The 19,671-nt window shown below is 47.1% G+C and overlaps 1 protein-coding gene across 8 annotated transcripts in view; it reads left to right on the top strand.

Annotated features, from left to right (window-relative positions):
• sox5 (SRY-box transcription factor 5) overlaps positions 1-18,655 on the top strand; it is a 158,347-nt gene extending 139,692 nt beyond the window's left edge. For 7 of the 8 annotated variants that reach the window (XM_018747382.2, XM_018747383.2, XM_018747384.2 and 4 more), the window contains 7 exons: positions 4,154-4,297; positions 6,547-6,718; positions 8,939-9,111; positions 12,775-12,877; positions 14,269-14,442; positions 15,377-15,593; positions 15,776-18,655. In XM_018747382.2, coding sequence (XP_018602898.1) covers positions 4,154-4,297; positions 6,547-6,718; positions 8,939-9,111; positions 12,775-12,877; positions 14,269-14,442; positions 15,377-15,593; positions 15,776-16,082 — 1,290 coding nt within the window. In that variant the 3' untranslated portion in view covers positions 16,083-18,655. The remainder of the gene's footprint in view (positions 1-4,153; positions 4,298-6,546; positions 6,719-8,938; positions 9,112-12,774; positions 12,878-14,268; positions 14,443-15,376; positions 15,594-15,775) is intronic. The other variant, XM_018747385.2, reaches the window with a different exon arrangement.
• Positions 18,656-19,671: the final 1,016 nt, after the last annotated feature.

Below are 19,671 nucleotides of genomic sequence, written 5' to 3' on the forward strand. Positions count from 1 at the left end.
TCCATGAGCGGAGCAGGAAAAGGGACATGCTTCGCAATGAGCAGCCGTGTTGGAGAGGTATAAAGAGGGTCAATGGAGGAGGTCAGGCATCATACGAGGAGGCAGATGTTGTAGCATATTGTACCGGATTACTGCACTGCACATGGGTGGCAGCATGGAGGGGAGTGGAGGCTATGAGTCTATGGCTAATACCTTTACTGGGGGATAAATTTGGTGCATTTACTCTCACAGCACTGGGGAAAAAGCCACAGATTTATTTATCTGAATGGCACTTGGAGAGATTTAAAGCCCTGCTGCGTGCGTGCGTGCGTGCGTTTGGCACAGCTCAGAACAATGGCAATTTGTGATGTGATCAGCTTGTGTCTAATTCACTTTAGAAACTCTTACATGTTAGAGAGAGTTTTGTTATGAAAGTGCATTGTCCATCTCAGTCTTTGTACACATGCTGCAGCAAAGGAGACATCAGTCTCACCAAACATGACAACAGTGTATTTTCTATATATTCAGACATGGCATTATATTTACATTTATGGGGACAGCCAGTAGCATAGTGGTTACAGCTACTGCCTTTGAATCCAAAGATCGCAGGCTTGATTCCCACCTCTGGCTGTTGTACCTTTGAGCAAGGTACTTTGCTCCAGTAAATTTACCCAGCTGTTTAAATGGGTAAATAATTGTAAGTAGATTAACACTTTAAGTCGCTTTGGAAAAATGCATCAGGTAAATGTACATTTATTCATTTACTTGATTATTTCTCCAAAGCGACTTGAAATGTTAAGCTACTTAAAATTATTTACACATTTATACAGCTCAGTAAATTTTTACTGGAGCAATTTAGGGTAAGTACCTTGATCAAGGGTACTGTAGCTAGAGGTGTTATTCAAACCTGTGACCTTTGTGTCCAAAAGCAGCCGCTCTGACCGCTACATTACCAGTGCCTTGGTAGTGTATACAGTATATATTCCCCAGCATATATTGTTATTGTTTTTAAGGTTGGGACACTTTTAAGAAAAATTCAGCAGTGTAAAGAGAGAGGGTCAACAACTTGTCTCATTTGCAGCTCCGTGATTCCTCCATTCAGAAGGATTGATCTAAAGGCAGTGGACAGTTGCATTTAGGGGGCCCCAAAAAGGCAGCGCAGAGAAGCCCATTACTCCCCGGAAAAGCTCAGCTGAGCCGCACTCACAAGCCATCGGGTGGGAGTTGCTTTTTTCTTTTCTCTGGCAGGGAGCTCTCCCATTCTCTGTGGAGGTCAGCAAGCTTTATCTTTCTCATAACCCTTGCAGTTCATGGGGGAGCTCCAACAGAGGCCTTTCTGGGGGCCTCTCTCTGGGCCCTGCTGTCAGTTAGACGTCAGACCTTGCTCTTGCTGGAGAAATTGCGGAACTGCAGAGCGGAATTGCCAGGGAAAAGAGAGCGGTGGGCCTGGTCGGTGGGCCTGGGCAGGGCCCGTAAGACAATAGGCCCAGCCCGCTCTGAACTCCCTTCACTCAAACAACAAAGGCCCTTGATGGAAGAGGAACACATAATCTCTGTAAAGCAGGGGATTATTGACAGGGAGAGCGTCTGCTCCTGCCGCCCGGCCGCGCTCACAAAGGCAGCGTGGATCTGCTCTAACTGCCTGTGATTACACCAACGTCTCTTTGTGAGTTGGGGAATGAAAGGGGGGCTTAGGGTGGTCTTTCGGTGCATGTGTGTTAGTAATGCTGAGGCCCGGCTATGCTGCATTTTGGCACAGAGTGTGTCCTGTGACATCTCTGCTGCTCTTCCTCCTGGAACACCCCCCCCCCCCCCCACACACACACACACACACACAACATGTAATTACAACAGATACTACATGTACACCAGGCTTGTGGGCGCATGCACGCACACACACACACACTATGCTACACTACACTACATGAACACTGACTCACCTGTTGGTATGTCCCACACGCAAGTCTCTCACCATACAAAAAAACAAATAAGCACCTAAAAATGTGTGTTGTCACACAAGCACATACCTGCACACACGCACCTGTGTCACACACATGGTGATTGACTAAGGATCATATTAAAGGATTAAGTGTGAGATGGGGAAGGAAGCAGGTTTTCGAGTTCAATCAGTCTAACCCCCACGTTTGAGATTTGCCTGGTTGCCATGGGACCACAGTCTCTGTCACTTTCGATTAGAGCTCCCCTCAGTCCATGTCCACACACAGGAATACACACACATGCACCACCCCCACCTTCACAAACGCATTCTCACCCCCCACTACCACCTCTTACCAACCCCCTCCCCTCCACCTCCACACGCCTCTCACAGCTTTGCTGCCGGCTGACATTTAAATTCCTCTGTCTCATCCCGACCTAGATATGATTTTTGCCCTCCTTCGGTGTGCCTTTTGCCCCCGCCCCCTTGCAGACACCCGCAGCCACCCCTGCAGCCTACGCCGTCTCTTCCTGTCTCTTCATCTTCATGGCGGGGGTCATGGGGATGGCCCCTCTGTGGGCGTGCGGACACGTGTAAGCCACCGTCCCTGTGGAGTGGACCCCTTAACGGAAGTCGAGTCAAAGAGCAGACGAAGCGCTCCCAACCAGCACCCTGGCTGCATCGCTCCTTGAGGGTGGGGGTTGGGGGGTGCTGATGCTGTAACGCTTGGGTGCACACACATCAAGGAACCATAAGGGCAGGGGTAATTGAACAGAAATGACCAACAAGACCCCGTATTTCATCTTCTGCTATTCTTGGCCCCTGCGTTGCAGCATCGTCCCCTTGTCTCGCAGAACGATGGATGTGGTGTTTCATTAAAGACACAAGAAGCAGGGTTACAAAACGCCAACTGGAATGTTTTTGTCAGTGTCTGTGAATTAGATTGCACTCTATGTGCCTACGTGCATACGATTGTGTGCGTGTGTGTGTACATATTTCTGTGTGCTTGTGTGATGTATTTATCAGAGACAGGACAGAAATAAAAGGGCTTCAGCACATTGTACCGGAGTGGGTGATGGGAGAGGGACTTGGTGGCCATTTGCATAAACCAGCCTTTGTTTCCCGCTCGTGGCTGACGGCCAACGTGGAACAGAAGGACGGAAGTTTTACTCGCAAACAGTGATTCGCTTCCAAATCTTAAAGAGAAACACCAGCAAAACACCAAAGTTTGTCCTTCTGAACACTTACTTCGTTCAGCACTTTAAAGGAAAAAACCACTAAGCCACGGTCAAGAACTGTTTTTCTTATTTTTTATCATCAAGAGTGAAACATTTTAAAAAGTCTTATTTATATCTTTAAGAATGTACACAAAGGCAGTCCAGCGGAATACACTCAGCAAGCCCACGTTCTGCTGTGGTGAAATGCAGAGAGATTTATAAATAGTTTTGGAAAGTATGTTTATGAATATCATTTTAAAGTAGTCCACGTAAACTGGTAGAGAACTGTCCATGATTGTGGAAATATTTTTCTGGAAGTGCTTCATGTGACAGTCAAAATAAATACAGCACCAGCCTTTCTAGGAACTCATGTGGAGTTCAGTCTGCTGGGTTTAGAGCAGCCTGTGATTAGTATATGGGACATCTAAGTGAGCTGACCTCACAAGTGGGCTGCTTATTGTTGTGCCCAAGTGTGGTAACACATGTAACACTGTCTGTCGCATGCTTGTGTGAATTGCATTTGCAAATATCTCGTTGATTTGCATATAAAATATTCAGTTAGATATTTTTATCTCAGGATGACACGGGGCCTGCCGCCAAGTGCTGTTGCGAGACATTAGGTGTCCATTCGAAAGTCCTCGTTGGCATCTGCGTTCGTTCCGTGACTTTTTTCATTGCTTTCGATAAACACAACGGCCACTTTTTCACCTTGAAAAGCACTCTTTCCCTCCCACCTCCTGCTCCCCTTTAGAGGCTGACCCCAATTCGGTGGCATATCCCAGGATGCACCTGAGCGGGACGTTTCTCACTCATGTTTGCTGTTAGCAGAGCCCCCAGGGGCTGGGTGGCGGGACAAGAAGTGACAGCTCTTCCCTGAGAAGTGCTGGCCTGTTATCCACACATAGCCGTCAGGCCTCTGCTAATGGCCACGTATGGCTTTTTAGCTTGCATCTTCTTTTTGTTTGTGCAGCATGCGTATTCATTTATTCATGTCTTTCTCTCTCTCCCTTTCCTCTTGCAGCAGCTTTACGCAGCCCAGCTGGCAGCCATGCAGGTGTCTCCGGGGGCCAAGCATGGCAACATGCCCCAGGCCAACCTTGGCACGCACTCGCCCACTAGTGGTCAGACAGATAAGTGCAGGAGCACCCCACCACCAAAACCCAAGGTGTGCTACTGCCTCGCTCCCAGTATGCCCTGCGAGTGTCAAGTGCTTGTGTGTGTGTGTGTGTGTGTGTGTGTGTGTCTTCATGTGTGCTCATTTGTGTGTGCATGTGTGCAAATCTGTGTATGACTGCTGTGCGCCACGGAGGTCCCATTTGTGGCCATGGCCTCTTGTTTCTGCCAGTGTTATCATGGCAGCCCTGGAGAAGACGTGCAGAAATGAAAAAGCAAAACGCTCCACTAGAGTAGGAAGCACTTTATAGATGAAGTAAAATGAAATAAAAGCAAAATGTCAAACACAGGGAAAGACTTGGTAGGACAGGCTACAGAGCATTGTTGGCATCTGGCCAGGCTTTGTTTTCCTTGACAAACTTGGCCATTGGCATTAATAGGCAGAGAGTCATTATCCTGAAGACTCATCAGTGACCTGAGGACCTGGCCTAAGACTGAGCTGTCCCACCCATGTTATGGTCAGAGGTCACACTGATGAACGCAGCTCGTAGCTGGGAGACTTGTTCCTCCTTCCAACACATTAGCATGTGTCCACATTCCGGGGGACATGGCAGCTAATGCCTAACTGGTGCTGCCAGGGATTGGCTGGTGTGTGGGTGTACATGGGGGAGTGCAAGGGGTGCTCCTCAACCCTCATCCTCCATTCCCATCTCATTTTCTTACATTCCATCCATATTGACCTTCCACTATCTTTTGCCATTTATTATCTCTTGCTTTTTCTTCCATCTCTCTTTCTCTTCCTTATCTCTCTCTTTTTTCTGTCCTGTTTGTCCTATTCCTGTCCCCTCCCCCTTCGCCAACTCCCTCACCCTCAGCCTGCCTCCCGATATTTCTCTTGCTCAATCTCAGGCACCAGTCAGGGGGAGCATGTATTTTTCAGGGCCAGCATCCCCTCCAGCACTCTCTGCTGGCCCCAGTGCTCACTTAGAGCAGCTTGACGCCTGCCAGGCAGCTGTTTGAGCTGAGGCACACAGCACTTAGGGGCTTCCCCTTGAGGAAGCCAGGGGACATTCAGGTGTGGGGCAGCTTCTTCTCACTTAAGCAACGTCTTCCCACCCAATTGCTTGCCATCAACTAGCAGCAGAGCATATTCACAGCTGCGTTCTAGGCCAGCCAATCATACCAAGCCCACTCAGACACTAGCCAATCACACCAAACCAAATCACAGTCCAGCCAATAAGCAGAGCCGCACCCTTAACGATCCAATCACAAACAGCTTTCCCAATCTCCGCTAATTCCTCCTCAGTGGTATTATTCATGTTGGCCAACTTCCCACCAAAGGATTTTCTTCCGAGAGAATGAGCACCGGGAAGAGGCATTATCTGTAATAAATATTCAGGTTTCTCCTACAATCCAGCAGCAGAAGCCCAACACAATATAGGTCAGAATTCAATACTCCCCAACAGATCCTTCTTGGTTGCTTCTCATTCAGGGAGGCCTTTGTCTCCCACGTAATGAAGAGATCTTCCTGGTTCCCTCCATTCAGGCAGCCCATAATGAAGGCAATCCTGTTAAAGCTCATCACACAAGGCGAGGGGAAAGTCTTAATCAAGTCGTTCATGTGGTGCACCAGCATACCCTCGCACATGGCCTGTTTTACCCGAGTCTCTCCACATTCTGAGACACCAAACAGCTCCTGTACCAGTAATAGTACATTAAAATAATTATTTCTGATTTGTGCTCTTGGGCCTCTGAGGATACATTCAGACAGTTACTGCTGACAGCTTGATCTCGCCAGGAACATATTGTTCAAGTTAGACACTCAGTGTTTGTACAGAGAACTTCAAACCGGAAAGAGACCAGTTGGAAGAGGTTTGTAGTCCTTCAGGTGAGCATTAAAAGCCTCAAGGTCTTCCCAAGACTTCCAGCAAGGGAATGCACCCCGCTTCAATGACACAAAACAAATATCTTTGTTTCACAACCTTAGTCATTTGTTCTGCTTATCTTTGTACACCTTCCCATAAGCCCCTGAAGACAACCAAGAGCAGGTTAGAGCGGATATATATTTTTTCTTTTTTTCAGCACTTGATTGCAAGTGCTTATATGACACTGCTGAGTTTGCATACTGTTTGTATGTGTATGCCTATGTATATATGTATGTGTGTGCGTGCCCGTCTGCAAGTCTACAGATCAGAGTGGACGTGCTTCGATGTCTGTCCACTGTGTCAGGTTCGTGAGTGGGTCCCTGGTCCCAGTGGATGCAGTAGCCATGGAGACGCCTGTGCTGTTTTTGCCTTGCAGGATGAGGGTGCTCAGCCCCTGAACCTGTCGTCCAGGCCTAAGGCGGCCGAAAGCAAGTCACCCACCTCCCCCGCTTCCCCACAGGTTCCCACCGTGAAGCTGGGTCCCGGCTCCCTGAAGCATAGCACCCCTGCCAGCATCAGCAGTTCTGCAACTCGCGTCGGCTCCATAGGTACCACCAGAGCCCCACCCCCTCATCTTGCCCCTAACATCACACTCATCCCACCCTCATCCCATCCTTATCCTGCCTGTCAGTCAGCCAGTATCGTCATCCTTGTGTCAGTGCTGAACATCATCACTGTCATCACTGTGAACTGGACAACTGCAATGTCAGCTGTGTCAATATGTAGGCTTGTAATATACAACATACACTACATGAAAACACCGCAGAGATAAATATTAGAACGTTCAGAATAGTCTGCAGTGTGCAGAACATCAGCAAGTTTCAAAAACTACATCAGGCCTCGCCTACGATAAGAGGATTGAGAGAAATCTAAACTTGATTGGGGTGTGAAGATGAAGAAGAAGATGGCATCTTGGATGGAGGTTCGATAGAGAACATAAAGAGGCGACGTGATGAGCAGGATGTGTCCTCAGATGAGATTCGACGAGCCTCTTACACAACTCCACTTTCACACTGAATACAAACAAGCGCGCTATTAACACCCCCTCCATCTCCTCACTCGCCCCTCCCGGCGTGGTCGGCCTTCAGACTCCTTTTCTTTAATCTCAGTGTTTTTCAACAAATCACAGGATTTAATAGCAGATTATGGGATTTAGCGCCCAGATGTTTTTTGTTCTGAAAAATGGATTAGAGTGTAAAGTTTGCTGGAATCCTCTGGAACATGTTGAGGCAAGCCGTTCGTTTAGATCGCAATTAGTCTCTGCCTTCTGTCCTGCAATTTTTCCATCTGTTCTGCAATATTTTCCAGGTCAGGATAAGATTCGTAACTCTACTATGTATGCCACTGTTAAAAAGTCTGTATTATGGCTTTACTAGCTTTTTATAGATAGTAATAATTCCTTTGTGTGTGTCTGTGTGTATATGTGTGTGTGCATATATAAGTGCATGTCTGCTTGCATCCACAGACCCTAATAGGTCTATGGGAAGTACAGAAGATAAAATGTCTTGTTGAATCTGCATTCATGCTCAGCCCTCCACCTCTCACTACCATCTCTAAATCAAACCACTTATGCTGCTCCCAAACAAACAAACAAACAAATTTGCAACATCCACCCAGCAGATCATTTACCCTCCAGCTGTCACTCTACCTGGAACACTAACTGCCCCCTCATCCCAGTCTTACCTGTCTACCAGCCTTTTGTACCTGGACATGTCTCCCACCACCCCCTGAGATAAGTCCTGAAAGCGGCCACTTCTGGCGATTTACAGGGTCTTACTTTTTTAAGAGTTCACTCCTCTGTCATTACAAATCTGAGCCATTAATCTGCCCTTAGATGGCATTTGGCGCAGGATTACAGCAGATTACCGGTCGTAAGCTTACCCAGGTCTTTGTTAGATTTAACCCGAGATGGGGACTATGATAGCACAGTGCAGTCAGTAAGCTGCACAAATAACGTACATGCTAATGATAAAAGAAGCTGGGAATCATCTTTGACATGCGCTGGGCAGATGTTCTGGGGAAATTAGCAGGGGTTGGCTCTAATAGGAGTAATCTATGGGATGCTGTGCTGAGTGCCGTTGATTCTCTTCAAAGAAGTAAAGAGCTCAGCTTTGGGATAAAAGAGACACACACTGCAGGCAGTGGCATAAAGCACTGAGATCTTCGTAAAGGGCACTGAACAGAATGCAGGGCTTGTAAATACTCTCAAAGTGCAGATGGTTGGAAAGTGCCCTTTTAATTGTGTTTAACGCTTGCGTGATGCTGTCCTAAAAGAACAGTACAGAGTAAAGTGATCCTGCTTTAATGTAATCTGGCTACCATGGCTCAGTATAAATGCTTTTCTTTGGAAACAGGATCAGATAAAATATGAGTGTCACTAGTATGATGGTTAGGGTCAGTTCTTGGTCACACATGCATAGATAGTGTTTGTGAGATACCCATCGATAAAGACCTACACAGACTTGTTGCGCTAGGGAGTAAGGTGCAGTCGGCTGCACTGAGAATTTGACCTATCCAGGAAGTGGGTGAATCACACGGGCTGACAGCATGCATATGGGGCAGCATGCATATTAATGTATTTTACCCCTCATTTCTCTACAGTTTCTACACTGGAAGGCTTGTGTGTGTTTGTGTGTCTCTTCATGACTCTTTGTGAGGTGTCTGTAACCCTTACTCTTACATGCATTCACACACACACAAATGTACGTGCATACACCCGCACACACATACAGACCATGCTGACCACCACACCCTCTGTCCCCCCCCAGACCTGCTGTCCTCCATCACGTCAGGCGGGTACCTGAATGACCACGAGGCGGTGAGCAAAGCTTTCCAGGAGGCCCGGCAGATGAAGGAGCAGCTGAAGCGAGAACAGCAGGTGCTGGACGCCAAGGTGGCTGTCGTCAGCAGCCTGGGCATCAGCAGCAGTCGCTCGGAGAAGGTCTGTGCCTCCCTGATCCACCCTCACCCTGCCCTCGCCCCATCGCCACCTTACCCCTCTCCTGCAGCAGAGGCAGACCTATGATATGTTCCAGTACTGTGCTGCTGCAGCATTCTCCCACAGGCATAAAAGGCTATTTATTTCACACTAGGTCAGTGCTGGATATGACAGAATATTCAGTGCACAAATCATATTAATGTGTGCAGTGAGTGATGGAAAGCCATTACTCCTGAGTTAGGACTGAATAGTGCTTTTGTCTCAGTTAATTTAAATTGATTTATACATTTCTGCACTTTCATACATCATTTATTTTTATTGCTCAAAATAAAGGGAAGTACCTGGCTAAAAGGTACAAGAGCAGAACCTCTGTGTAACTGGCAGTCTCAGCTACAAGCTGCTATAACATGTTCTGTGTTACCGATGCCTAATGCATTTCATTATGGTGTGCTTCTGTGGGCATTAAGCGTGCCATACGTCTGCTTTGCACCCCGTCCGCTCCTTCTGTTTCCCGTCCTGACAATTTCCATTTGCGGTGGAATCGCACTGTGCATCAGGAGTTGTACATGCAGAGGCATTTAACATGAAGCAACAAAAAGAAAATTAGGATGGAGGAGGGGGAAGTTTTTCCTCTGATGCCTGCAAGTCTCCAGCAAATCAAAACAAGTGACTTTAAGAAAGCAACAAAAGGTTAAGAAAAGGAGAGGAACACTCCACTCAAATATTTAATCTTTCTTGAAGGAGCGCTAGGGGCAGGAGTTCCTGTCGGACCCTCCTTCTGCAGAGGGGCTGTTAACACTCTGCCAGACGCTAATGTGAAGTGACACCGGCTGTTCTTGGGAAGCAAGGCTAAATTGTGGTTATTTGTTAAACACACTGTAGTCAGCTGGAGAGGCTTAGAGAGCATCTGCGCTGATGGCACTTAACATTTAACATCTCCTGAACATGCATGCAAGAACACACACGCAGACACACCATCAGACACATTCAGGCACACTGACGCACATGCAGACACTCACTAAGATGCACAGACACACACAAAGGCATACATGCACACAAACACATACAGAGACGCAGAGACACGCACACAAACACAAGTCAGGCAGACACGACACATGCCGCAACGTACACATCCTTGCACACTCACACACATTCTACCCCCTTTTATAAGGATGAGTGACAAGTAGCTCAATCCAATTGGACAGGAAGCTTTAGTTCAGCAGCACACAGGTCTCTCGAGGCAGCCGTAGCGCTTAGATCTGCAAGCCTCTTAGAAGTCAGCTGTGGTGGCATAGGGAACCGTCTACAGATCTCACAGCAGGCACAAGGTGGCACTGTGCTTAAGAACCTGACTTGAGGACAGGATGCTTGCTTCTGAACAAAGCGCTAAATACATCCATAAAACACTGTAAACAAAAAAAAAAAATGTATGCATTGGTATAAGTAAAGGACTTTCATCTGTTAGAAAAATGTTTTAATTATCATTAACTAGTGTTTAACTGACAGCTTTGCCCAAGGCAACTTGTGATGGTGGGTACAGTTTAGTAAGGTTCTATATTTATCTATCCACACAAAAGAGCTGTGGAACTCACATACAGTCTCATAGATACATACACTAACTAGAAGCAATTTAATGTCACAAATTCACATGGAACATATGTCTTTAAACTGTGGGAGGAAACTGGAGGAAGCCAATGTGAGCATGTGGAGAACATGCAAACTCCACAAACCCACAGCTTTAGAGCTTTCGGGCACTAGCACTGCCCACTGCATCATCTTGCCAGTTTACATGTATCTGCTAGTCAGGTAAATAGCAGCAGTACATGAGTGTTAGTGTGGTACCAGCAGCTGGATAAGGAAGATGGGATAGAGGACATGTGACTGTAGGGTGGCTTTGGGGACAGTAGCAGTGTGGACTCTTCCTCTGTGTGAACAGCGGACCATTAGAATAATCCCCTCACTCTCTGCGCGCTTCCACTTTAATCTGATTTCCTGGAGATCAGCTGCTCTTTAACACATGACTCTGGGCTGACTGGAGACACTGCCCCCCCTTCCCTTTGTCAGCATTTTGGAGTTTGACAAGTTTCTGGGACACTGTCCACGGAGACAGAAAGAGACCAAGAAAGCTTCAACCATCAACAGGATATGCATGGAGCAGGGGAAGAGGAGGTGCTTGAGGATGAAATATGTCTGTAGGTGCAGATACAGAGACCAAGAGAAGCAGAGACTCTCACTTTTACTGTCGAGTCAGTGTAAGAGCTCAACAAAGTAGTGTTAGTTTTGGGACAAATGATATTCTGAGTGGTGTGTGTTTCTAGGCTTGGTGGTTCCCAATGACCTGTATGCGATGCGGCGCAGTGGAATGAAAGGAAGCACACTCTGCCATTATTCCTGCTGCCTAGCTGAGGGTCTTGCCAGTGCAGCAGGTTTATTTAAATCTGATAAATTAACTCAGAAGAACAATTTAATTGTATGACTGCGAATAAAATAATGCTCTTTGCCGTTGAGGCTTGGACTGCTTGGGTCATGTTCTAATGGAGAGGACGCTGTTGAGTGTGTTTTTATAGATGCCAGGGTTTGGGGAGGGCTTCTAATTGTATAATTAGCCTGTAAATGCAGCACTCGGGGTGGGGGGCTGTGAATATATATGCAAAGAGACGGAGGTCTGAAATGAAAATGAGCAGGATGACTGCATTAGTCATGTAAATGTGCAGTAAATCAGCCTTTTATTGAGAGTAATAAATACCCGGGAGGGTGTGTGATCAGGCCCTTTCTCCTTTTTGGAGAACTCTCAGTCTAATGCATTGAACCTTGGGTCCCCCCTGGTTTCAGGAGCGGAGAGTGAGAGGGAGGGAAGCTGATTCTCTGCAGGTGTTGTCCAGTGCTGCATTCCCTTGTCCCCACCCACTCTGTGCAGTTTGCCCCTGCTGCCCTCAAATGGAGTGCTGGAAACACCGTTTTAACAACGCCCTGTCAATCATTCACTTTCAGACCTGTGGCTCGAGGCTGTGCATGCTCCAGTGATGACCGGTGCACTTTTATTCTGAGCTCACTCCATTTCAGGTTCTCTGACTCAGTAGTTCATTTAGAATTTCAGTCAGCTAATTTCAGAGTTCATTTTGGATGCGAGGGGATTTTAGAGATAATTGTGGCTGAATTAAATGTGACTGGGCTTTCGCTGTAAAACAAACTGATTTGCTGTTTTCAGAGAAAACTGCAATATTGATTTGGTCATCGATGGGTAGATATCAGAGAGCATTATAATTGTTTTCCACCTGATTGCATCCTTTCAGAGATGGAGTCTATGATTGTGTAGGTACAAGTGTGGGGTTATGAGGTACACCCCGATCCTTTGCAGTTGTCTCTTGGCCTCACCCGGACACAGCAAGTAGCAGCACTATTTGAAACCATCATCTAGCACTGCTGCGGTCACCATTACTAACTCTGGATGAAGGAAGATGGCTGCACCTGGTGGATCTTCAGAGTACTGCACTGTGATCTGTGAATCGTGTCCCCAGCATCATGAGCAGAGACACACCAGTACACACACCTGTGCCTGTATTAGATCTGTTTGTTGTTTTGCCTGCTTGAATGGTACGTGAGCAGAGCAAATGAGTGAGCGAGCAAGGGATTGATTCTTGGCTCTCTGTCCTTATGTCTCTGCAGGAGAAGGCTGCCCTGGAGAACCTTACCCAGCAGCTGAAGCACTCCGAAGAGGGAAAGTTCAGCCATGCCATGATGGACTTAAACATCAGTGGGGACTCAGACGGTCAGTGCTTGTTATGTTCATGTCCAAGGCTCAGTGTTCAGGTTCAGAACTTTGTTCTGCCCACCTTTTAATGTTCACACAGATATGAGTGCTAAGGCAAAGGGATGAGTATTTGGGTCCAAGATTGAGTGCTCAGGTCTACAGATGAGTGTTCAGGTCCTTTGCTATGCAGTGTGAAGCAGACCCAATAAATGGAAATGCTGCTCTGGTCAGACAGCAACGGAGACATTGACAGTGGAGATGGAAAGCCCTCTGCAGCACTCTAATGGAAAAGGTCGTCGATATTGATTTACTCACACAGATGAGGAGTTCTGGCAACCCAGTAGTGTAGTCACACTTACTCTAGAGCTCTCTGCAAAAATTCAACCCCTCTTACAGACCCCTGCCTCTCAGTGACCCCACCTTCACAAAACCTTAAACTGTAATAGAATCGATGCAGACTGTAAGAGCTCTAATCTGGTTTGTTTGTGTGTGAGTTTGTTTACTGTACAGTGATTGTGTACAAGTCTGTGTACCTCTTGAACAAGGTGTGTCACGTCCACACCCGCACCACAATCGACAGCACCTGACACCAATCAAGCCCTCGACTGACCACTCATCTTTAAAAGACCCTCCTCAGCTCCCATACACTCGCGGAATCTCATTTGAGACGACCGTCCTCCTGCGCTATGTCCTGCTCTTCCTCATCCCTTGCTTCCTGTATCCGTTCTCCGGTTTTCCACCCTTTGCTTCGTCCCCTGACCATGTCCTTGGATCCTTGCTCTCTCTCTGACCGCTGATCGACGACCCTTCGCCTGTCCCTGACAACGAGAACTCGCCTGACCCCTTGATTCCTGACAAACGATCCTGCACTTGGGTCCAGCCGTCTTGGCGTCTTTGGCTCCGCGTGACAATGAGTTCAGCTTAACAGGATTTCAGTTCTAGAACAAACTGATGTGACCTCCACTTGATTTCAGAATGAACTGCAATATCGATTTTGACATGAGTAGACTGGCCCATTTCTAAGATGTTATGTTTGTCTTTAACAGTATGTGAGTATGTGTGTGTTTTTTGCCTAAGTGGTGTCTTTGAGAGTATGTGCATATCACACACACACACACATTTTCAGAACCGCTTGTCCCATACGGGGTCGCGGGGGAACCGGAGCCTACCCGGCAACACAGGGCGTAAGGCCAGAGGGGGAGGGGACACACCCAGGAAAGGACGCCAGTCCGTCGCAAGGCACCCCAAGCGGGACTCGAACCCCAGACCCACCGGAGAGCAGGACTGTGGTCCAACCCACTGCACCACCGCGCCCCCTTATGTGCATATCAGTGTGCGTGTTTGTTTTGTGAGTCTTTATGAGACCGTGTGGGTTTTGATGCATGTCCCCACACCGCTGCACACCACAGGCAGCCCTAGTGTGTCGGATTCACGGATGTTCCGGGAGTCTCGTGGAAGAGGGAACAGCGAGCCGCACATCAAGCGACCTATGAACGCCTTCATGGTGTGGGCGAAGGATGAGCGGCGGAAGATCCTCCAGGCCTTCCCTGACATGCACAACTCCAATATCAGCAAAATTCTTGGTGAGACAACCTCAGTGGAGGTGAATGAGTGGGATACCATCCTTTGGCCCCAAGTGCATGCTGTGTGAGCCGCCCTATTACAACTCAGTAACACTTCATTCTGTCACAGTGACAACTACATTGCTCAGTGTGTCCGTCTGTGTTTACTGTAGCGTCTTTTGCCAGACAGCTGTGTGCTGCTTTGATTAAGGAACAGGCATGTGCACCTGGCAAGTCTAAGAAGCGGTGGCAGACAGTGGCATGAAAAAAATCTGATCCGGGACAGCCGTGATCCCTGTGAGCGGAATTGTGTAACTAGCACTTAATGAATTGTTCTGGAGAGGCGGCTCACACAATGATGATATAATTCATTATGCATTAAACAAGCACTCCAGTTAGCCTGACATTTTATTCAGACCCCTGAGATTGTGTTTGACATTTTAAAGAGCTTCTAAGCATTTTGTAACACAGGCGGATCTGGTTCTAATAAGAGGCTGCTCTGAACTGTGAACAGAGCTGCTTCGCTCGTCCAGTGGCGGGTGTGTGTCGGGCCAGCAGCCACAGCTTTTCCTCATTACACGCGCAGTGGTGGAAGTGAGGGTGTAAATTTAGTACACATACACTCACACGCTACATAGATATTGCAGCCAGACTCCCTTCCTGCTGGAGCAGGATTCACACACACACAGAGACACATACTGGCTTCAGGAACCAGATGTACACATGGGAAAAGCAAAGGAGAGGGGTCCAGCTAGTGGTAACAGTAGGCTAGGAATGCTTCTCCAGCTGTTTAAGGGCTGGAGCTGGCCTTGTCTGTCTGATCTTGATCCAGTCACTTGGTTTCGACTTGCAGAAGAAAAGGTTTTGATTGGTCTAATTGCAGAGACACAAGAAAGCTGATGCTAGTTTGTACTTTTTTGTTTGTGTCTCTTCATTTGCACACGTATCCCATCAGGCTCCCGTTGGAAGGCCATGACCAATCTGGAGAAGCAGCCGTACTATGAGGAGCAGGCTCGGCTCAGCAAACAGCACCTGGAGAAATACCCCGACTACAAATACAAGCCCCGTCCCAAGCGCACATGCCTAGTAGACGGCAAGAAGCTGCGCATAGGCGAGTACAAGGCCATCATGCGCAACCGCCGCCAGGAGATGCGTCAATACTTCACTGTTGGGTACGTGCTCCGATTGTAGCCGGGCTCATCAACATGTGCCTGAATTCATCAAGCTGTGGTCGTTGGTTTTTCTTCATACTAGTAAATTTAAAGCTATGGTGTCTCTGTGCTGCTCTGGTCTGAGCCTGGCGCTGCTAGTCATGTGGCTTTCTTAAACTTTCTTTTTCTGTTGGCATCTCCAGGACACAGGGCCAGCTGCCCCTGTCCTCCGCGGGTGTCGTATATCCTGGTGCCCTTCCCATGGCAGGCATGCCATCCCCGCAGATGCCCTCGGAGCACTCCAGCATGTCCAGTAGCCCGGAACCCGCTGTGCCAGTCATCCAGAGCCCGTACCTGGGCGGCTTAAAGGGAGACGAGCCCCGTGTGAAGGAGGAGGAATTGCGGCTGGATGACGGAAATGCTGACGCCTACGAAGACTTTGACTATGAGGAGGAGGATGGGGAGTATGGCAGCGACAGCGAGAATCACATTGCTGAGCAGGCGCACTGATCTGGGTCAGAAACTGAAAAAGGCCAGGGGAAGCTCGGGGCAGGGAGGGAAGTGGAGGAGAGGGGGGTGGGGCTACCACACCCACACAAACCCCATCCCCACCCCCTTTACTGTGCTTACATATGCCCCCTCCCAGATCAGAGCCATGCCCCAACCCAGCAAATTCCCCTTGTGCCAGCAGCCAAGCACAGGAACTGTCTAACACTGACTGTTACAGAAGCAGAGAGAGTCTTAAAGGAACCCATAAACTCTCCGTGTGCCCAGTGGGGGTAAAACAAGGAGACACAATAAGCTACAGGATGGAAACTGAAAAAAAAACACAAGACTAAGCACTGAAGCCTGATCCCTCTGGACCTGTTTATTAAACAAGAGACACTTTTAAATGGCTAACCTGTTTGTTCATAAAGAGACACTTTTAAATGGCTTTTTTTCTTGGTTCTATAATATTCTCACTCAGGTACATGGTGCCAACAAGTGGCTTGTGAATGTGATATATTGTTTTGTGCTACAGTTTTAAGAAACAAACATTTTAGTTTTTTTGATTTTCCTTTCAGTAAAAAGCACCTGACAAGAGTATAGAACAGGCTTCTCTCCAGCTTCAGTTGGTTTGGCTTTCTTTCCAGCTACACATTTATCTCTCAAGTCACTTCCTTCTTTTTGTTGCTCATCTGCACGGACACTGCATCCTGTAGGAAGTGCCAAATTAGCACCAAGCATTGAGTACGGGAGGTTTTTTGACCCTTGTCAGGTGTTAGGACTGTGAGACTTTGATCTGTGCCCCATCCTGGGACAGCGAGGACAGTCGTAGACAATCTCCTTCCCAGACAACCAGCAGCTCTCTGTCTCTTTCTCATTCCTCTTTCCGTTTTCTTTTTTCCTCTCATTCTGGTCATGGTGACTGTGGGTGCTGCTCTCAGGTGAACGGGAGGAAATGGGAGGAGGATCGGAAGAGAAGTGATGTTTGTGAAATCTGGGTGCAAATTAGGGAGAGACTTGGAGAAAAGGAGAGACATCATGTCTATGAACTTCAGGTGTTGGGTTAGGTGTTGGAATAGGAGTCTGCTGAAGGAAGGGTGGCTTATGAATCAGAGAAATGTTATGTATATGAACCACATGAGTTTTGTGTGTGTGTGTGTGTGTGTGTGTGTGTGTGCGTGCGTGCGTGCGTGTCAGTGCACACGTGAAAGAGAGTGTGTTTCCTGGTGCAGTAATTGTGATGAACTGTTATCACCATCTAGGGGGACCTTTCACCTTTCCGTACTCACGGTTGCACACGGGCTCCATTTGTTCCTTCATTATAAATATTTACGTATAGATCTATATTGCTGCGCTTCTTTGCGTAGATGTTTAATAATGTAACAGGTGCACTTCTGCTGGAAGGAAATGACACTCAACATTTTATTTCGTTTCTCCCTAGCGGCACTCAAGAAATTATCAGAAGCATGTGCCGTACTGAAAAATAGCTATTCCTGCATTTGAAAAATGATCTTTTAGCCTCTGAGACTTTGCATTTTGAATTGAAACAGGAAACGTGCCCTTACCTCAGAGTGTTATTGGCAGCCCTCTGGGAATGTGCGCGCACGCATCTGCTGTTAGAGCCATTATCAGGCTTCTCATACCCTTCCATGGCACTTTCCAAAATGAACAGATGAGGTGGTTGACTTCTCTGAGAGAAACCAGTATGGTGTGGGTTTTGCCCATGCCTTCATGTTTGTGGGAGCGCAGTCGGCATCTGACCATGGCCACTTGACACTCGCGATGTCTGCCGACGCCATTTGCCCAGAGTCTGTGACATTCGCACTCAGATGATCCCAAGCAGCAAATGCATAGGAGTGAGCTGCATTGCATTGTGGGTATGTTTTCACTTAACTCTCCAGTTTCTGAAACCCTATTAGCACTGAACTCTGGCCCAGTCTTAACAGTGCAGTGAATGAGACAGGGTTACAGCTTCAGCAGCCAGCAGGACAAACACAGGCTTTTAGGAGTACGGATTCTCCCCTGGAAGGTCTGGATCCCTGTTCAAGGGAACACAGACTCACGCTGGCTGCTGTACAACCCCTTGACAGGGAACCCTTCCAACAAGAGTGAGCTTCACCTTCTTTGCTCGATGGCAACGGACAATTGTTAGGGATCATCAGCTGTAAGGTGAAAAACCCAGTGGCAGAAGTACAACTCTGGGCCTTCAGTTTTCAGGTCTGCAGTCAGAGCCCCGATAGAGCCATTAGCTATGCAGTGAACACCTCTGACCGCACATGTGTGAACTGTTCCTCGTTACCATGATTTACAGTTTTTCATCACTGACAGTTTGTCTGACATTTAGAGGCTCAGTTGTCCAGAGGACAGTCCCGACTCATCAAATCAGACTTGTTTCTCCAGTATCGACGTCATTTCAACTATACTGCGTTCCCTTAGGGTCACTGATGTTTGCTCCCTACATCAGTCTGTCTCAGTTTTTCCCAGTGAATTTACACTGATCGCGCTGGGAGATGCTACTCACGCTCAGCATGTGTACATTGTTCGTATTTGAATACTGTATTTTCTCAATCAAACTGCCTCTAGTGTGATAATATTAATAATAATTATAATGATGGTCAGCTGTCCTAAGTTTAGTAAGTTATGTATAATTTATTTTTTCCTTCACTGAGTTTTTTATTACCTTATAAAGCTCTAGACAGAGCAGTACATTTAGATGGTAGATATTTAGATCTAAAGTATCTTTCCTTTTTGGTTGGATTTTTTTGGCTGTATTTGATTTGTTTGTATGTTAATCCTGTTGATGCAGTTGAAGAAGAGACAGTTCAGTGGACTTCTGTGGCAGAAGGAGAAAGGACCTCTTCCTTTCCTTGGTGTGTCTTCATTAACTGAACCTTCATGCCAAAACCCATTTCTTAAAGCACTCAGATTCTGTATGGACAGCAAAAAGAAGAACTTGGGTTTTCTTATGTAACAGTTTATGTATAATGTGAAATTTCCTTTTTATTGGAAGATAAAGAAATATATATTGTACCCCATTTTCACAGAACAATGGAGCCTGGCTCAGTGTTGCTGGGATTTTTACATACAGGAACTCAGTGGAACACCGTTGGTCTGAGCCCGAGTCAGATTGCCAGGACATCAGAAGTAGGCTGAAGCAGACAATCACAGAGCTGCTGTTAGCAGATGAGAACAGTAATAGCAGATGATCACAGGAGGCTGTCGGCTGACAAAAAGGACGTTCATCCCTTCAGGTTAGCCTCCTCAGCTCCATCCATATGCAGTCATTACTTTTTCTGCATTTACCCTTGTATACTCTGTAGTGTTGATGTAAACAAATGTATATATTATAGGCTATACATTCTGGTAGTAAATTTTCATATATCTAGCGTATGTGAGTCTGAGGGGGTGAACATTCATAGACCCCTTGCGTGCACTTTACTGAGAGCACAAGAACATATCTAAACACATATATATGCTGTATGAAGGGTAGACCCAGGCAGAGAAAAAAAAAAACTAGGCTGTACAGAGCTCTGTATAGGGCGAACAATCACACCCCTTCTTTGTCGGGGCATCCAATGGTGTTCTACTGTGCTGCCTTTGCCATGTAAGATGA

The sequence above is a fragment of the Scleropages formosus genome, chromosome 2, assembly GCF_900964775.1.
Source record: "Scleropages formosus chromosome 2, fSclFor1.1, whole genome shotgun sequence".
In the NCBI taxonomy this organism is placed as follows: Eukaryota; Metazoa; Chordata; class Actinopteri; order Osteoglossiformes; family Osteoglossidae; genus Scleropages; species Scleropages formosus.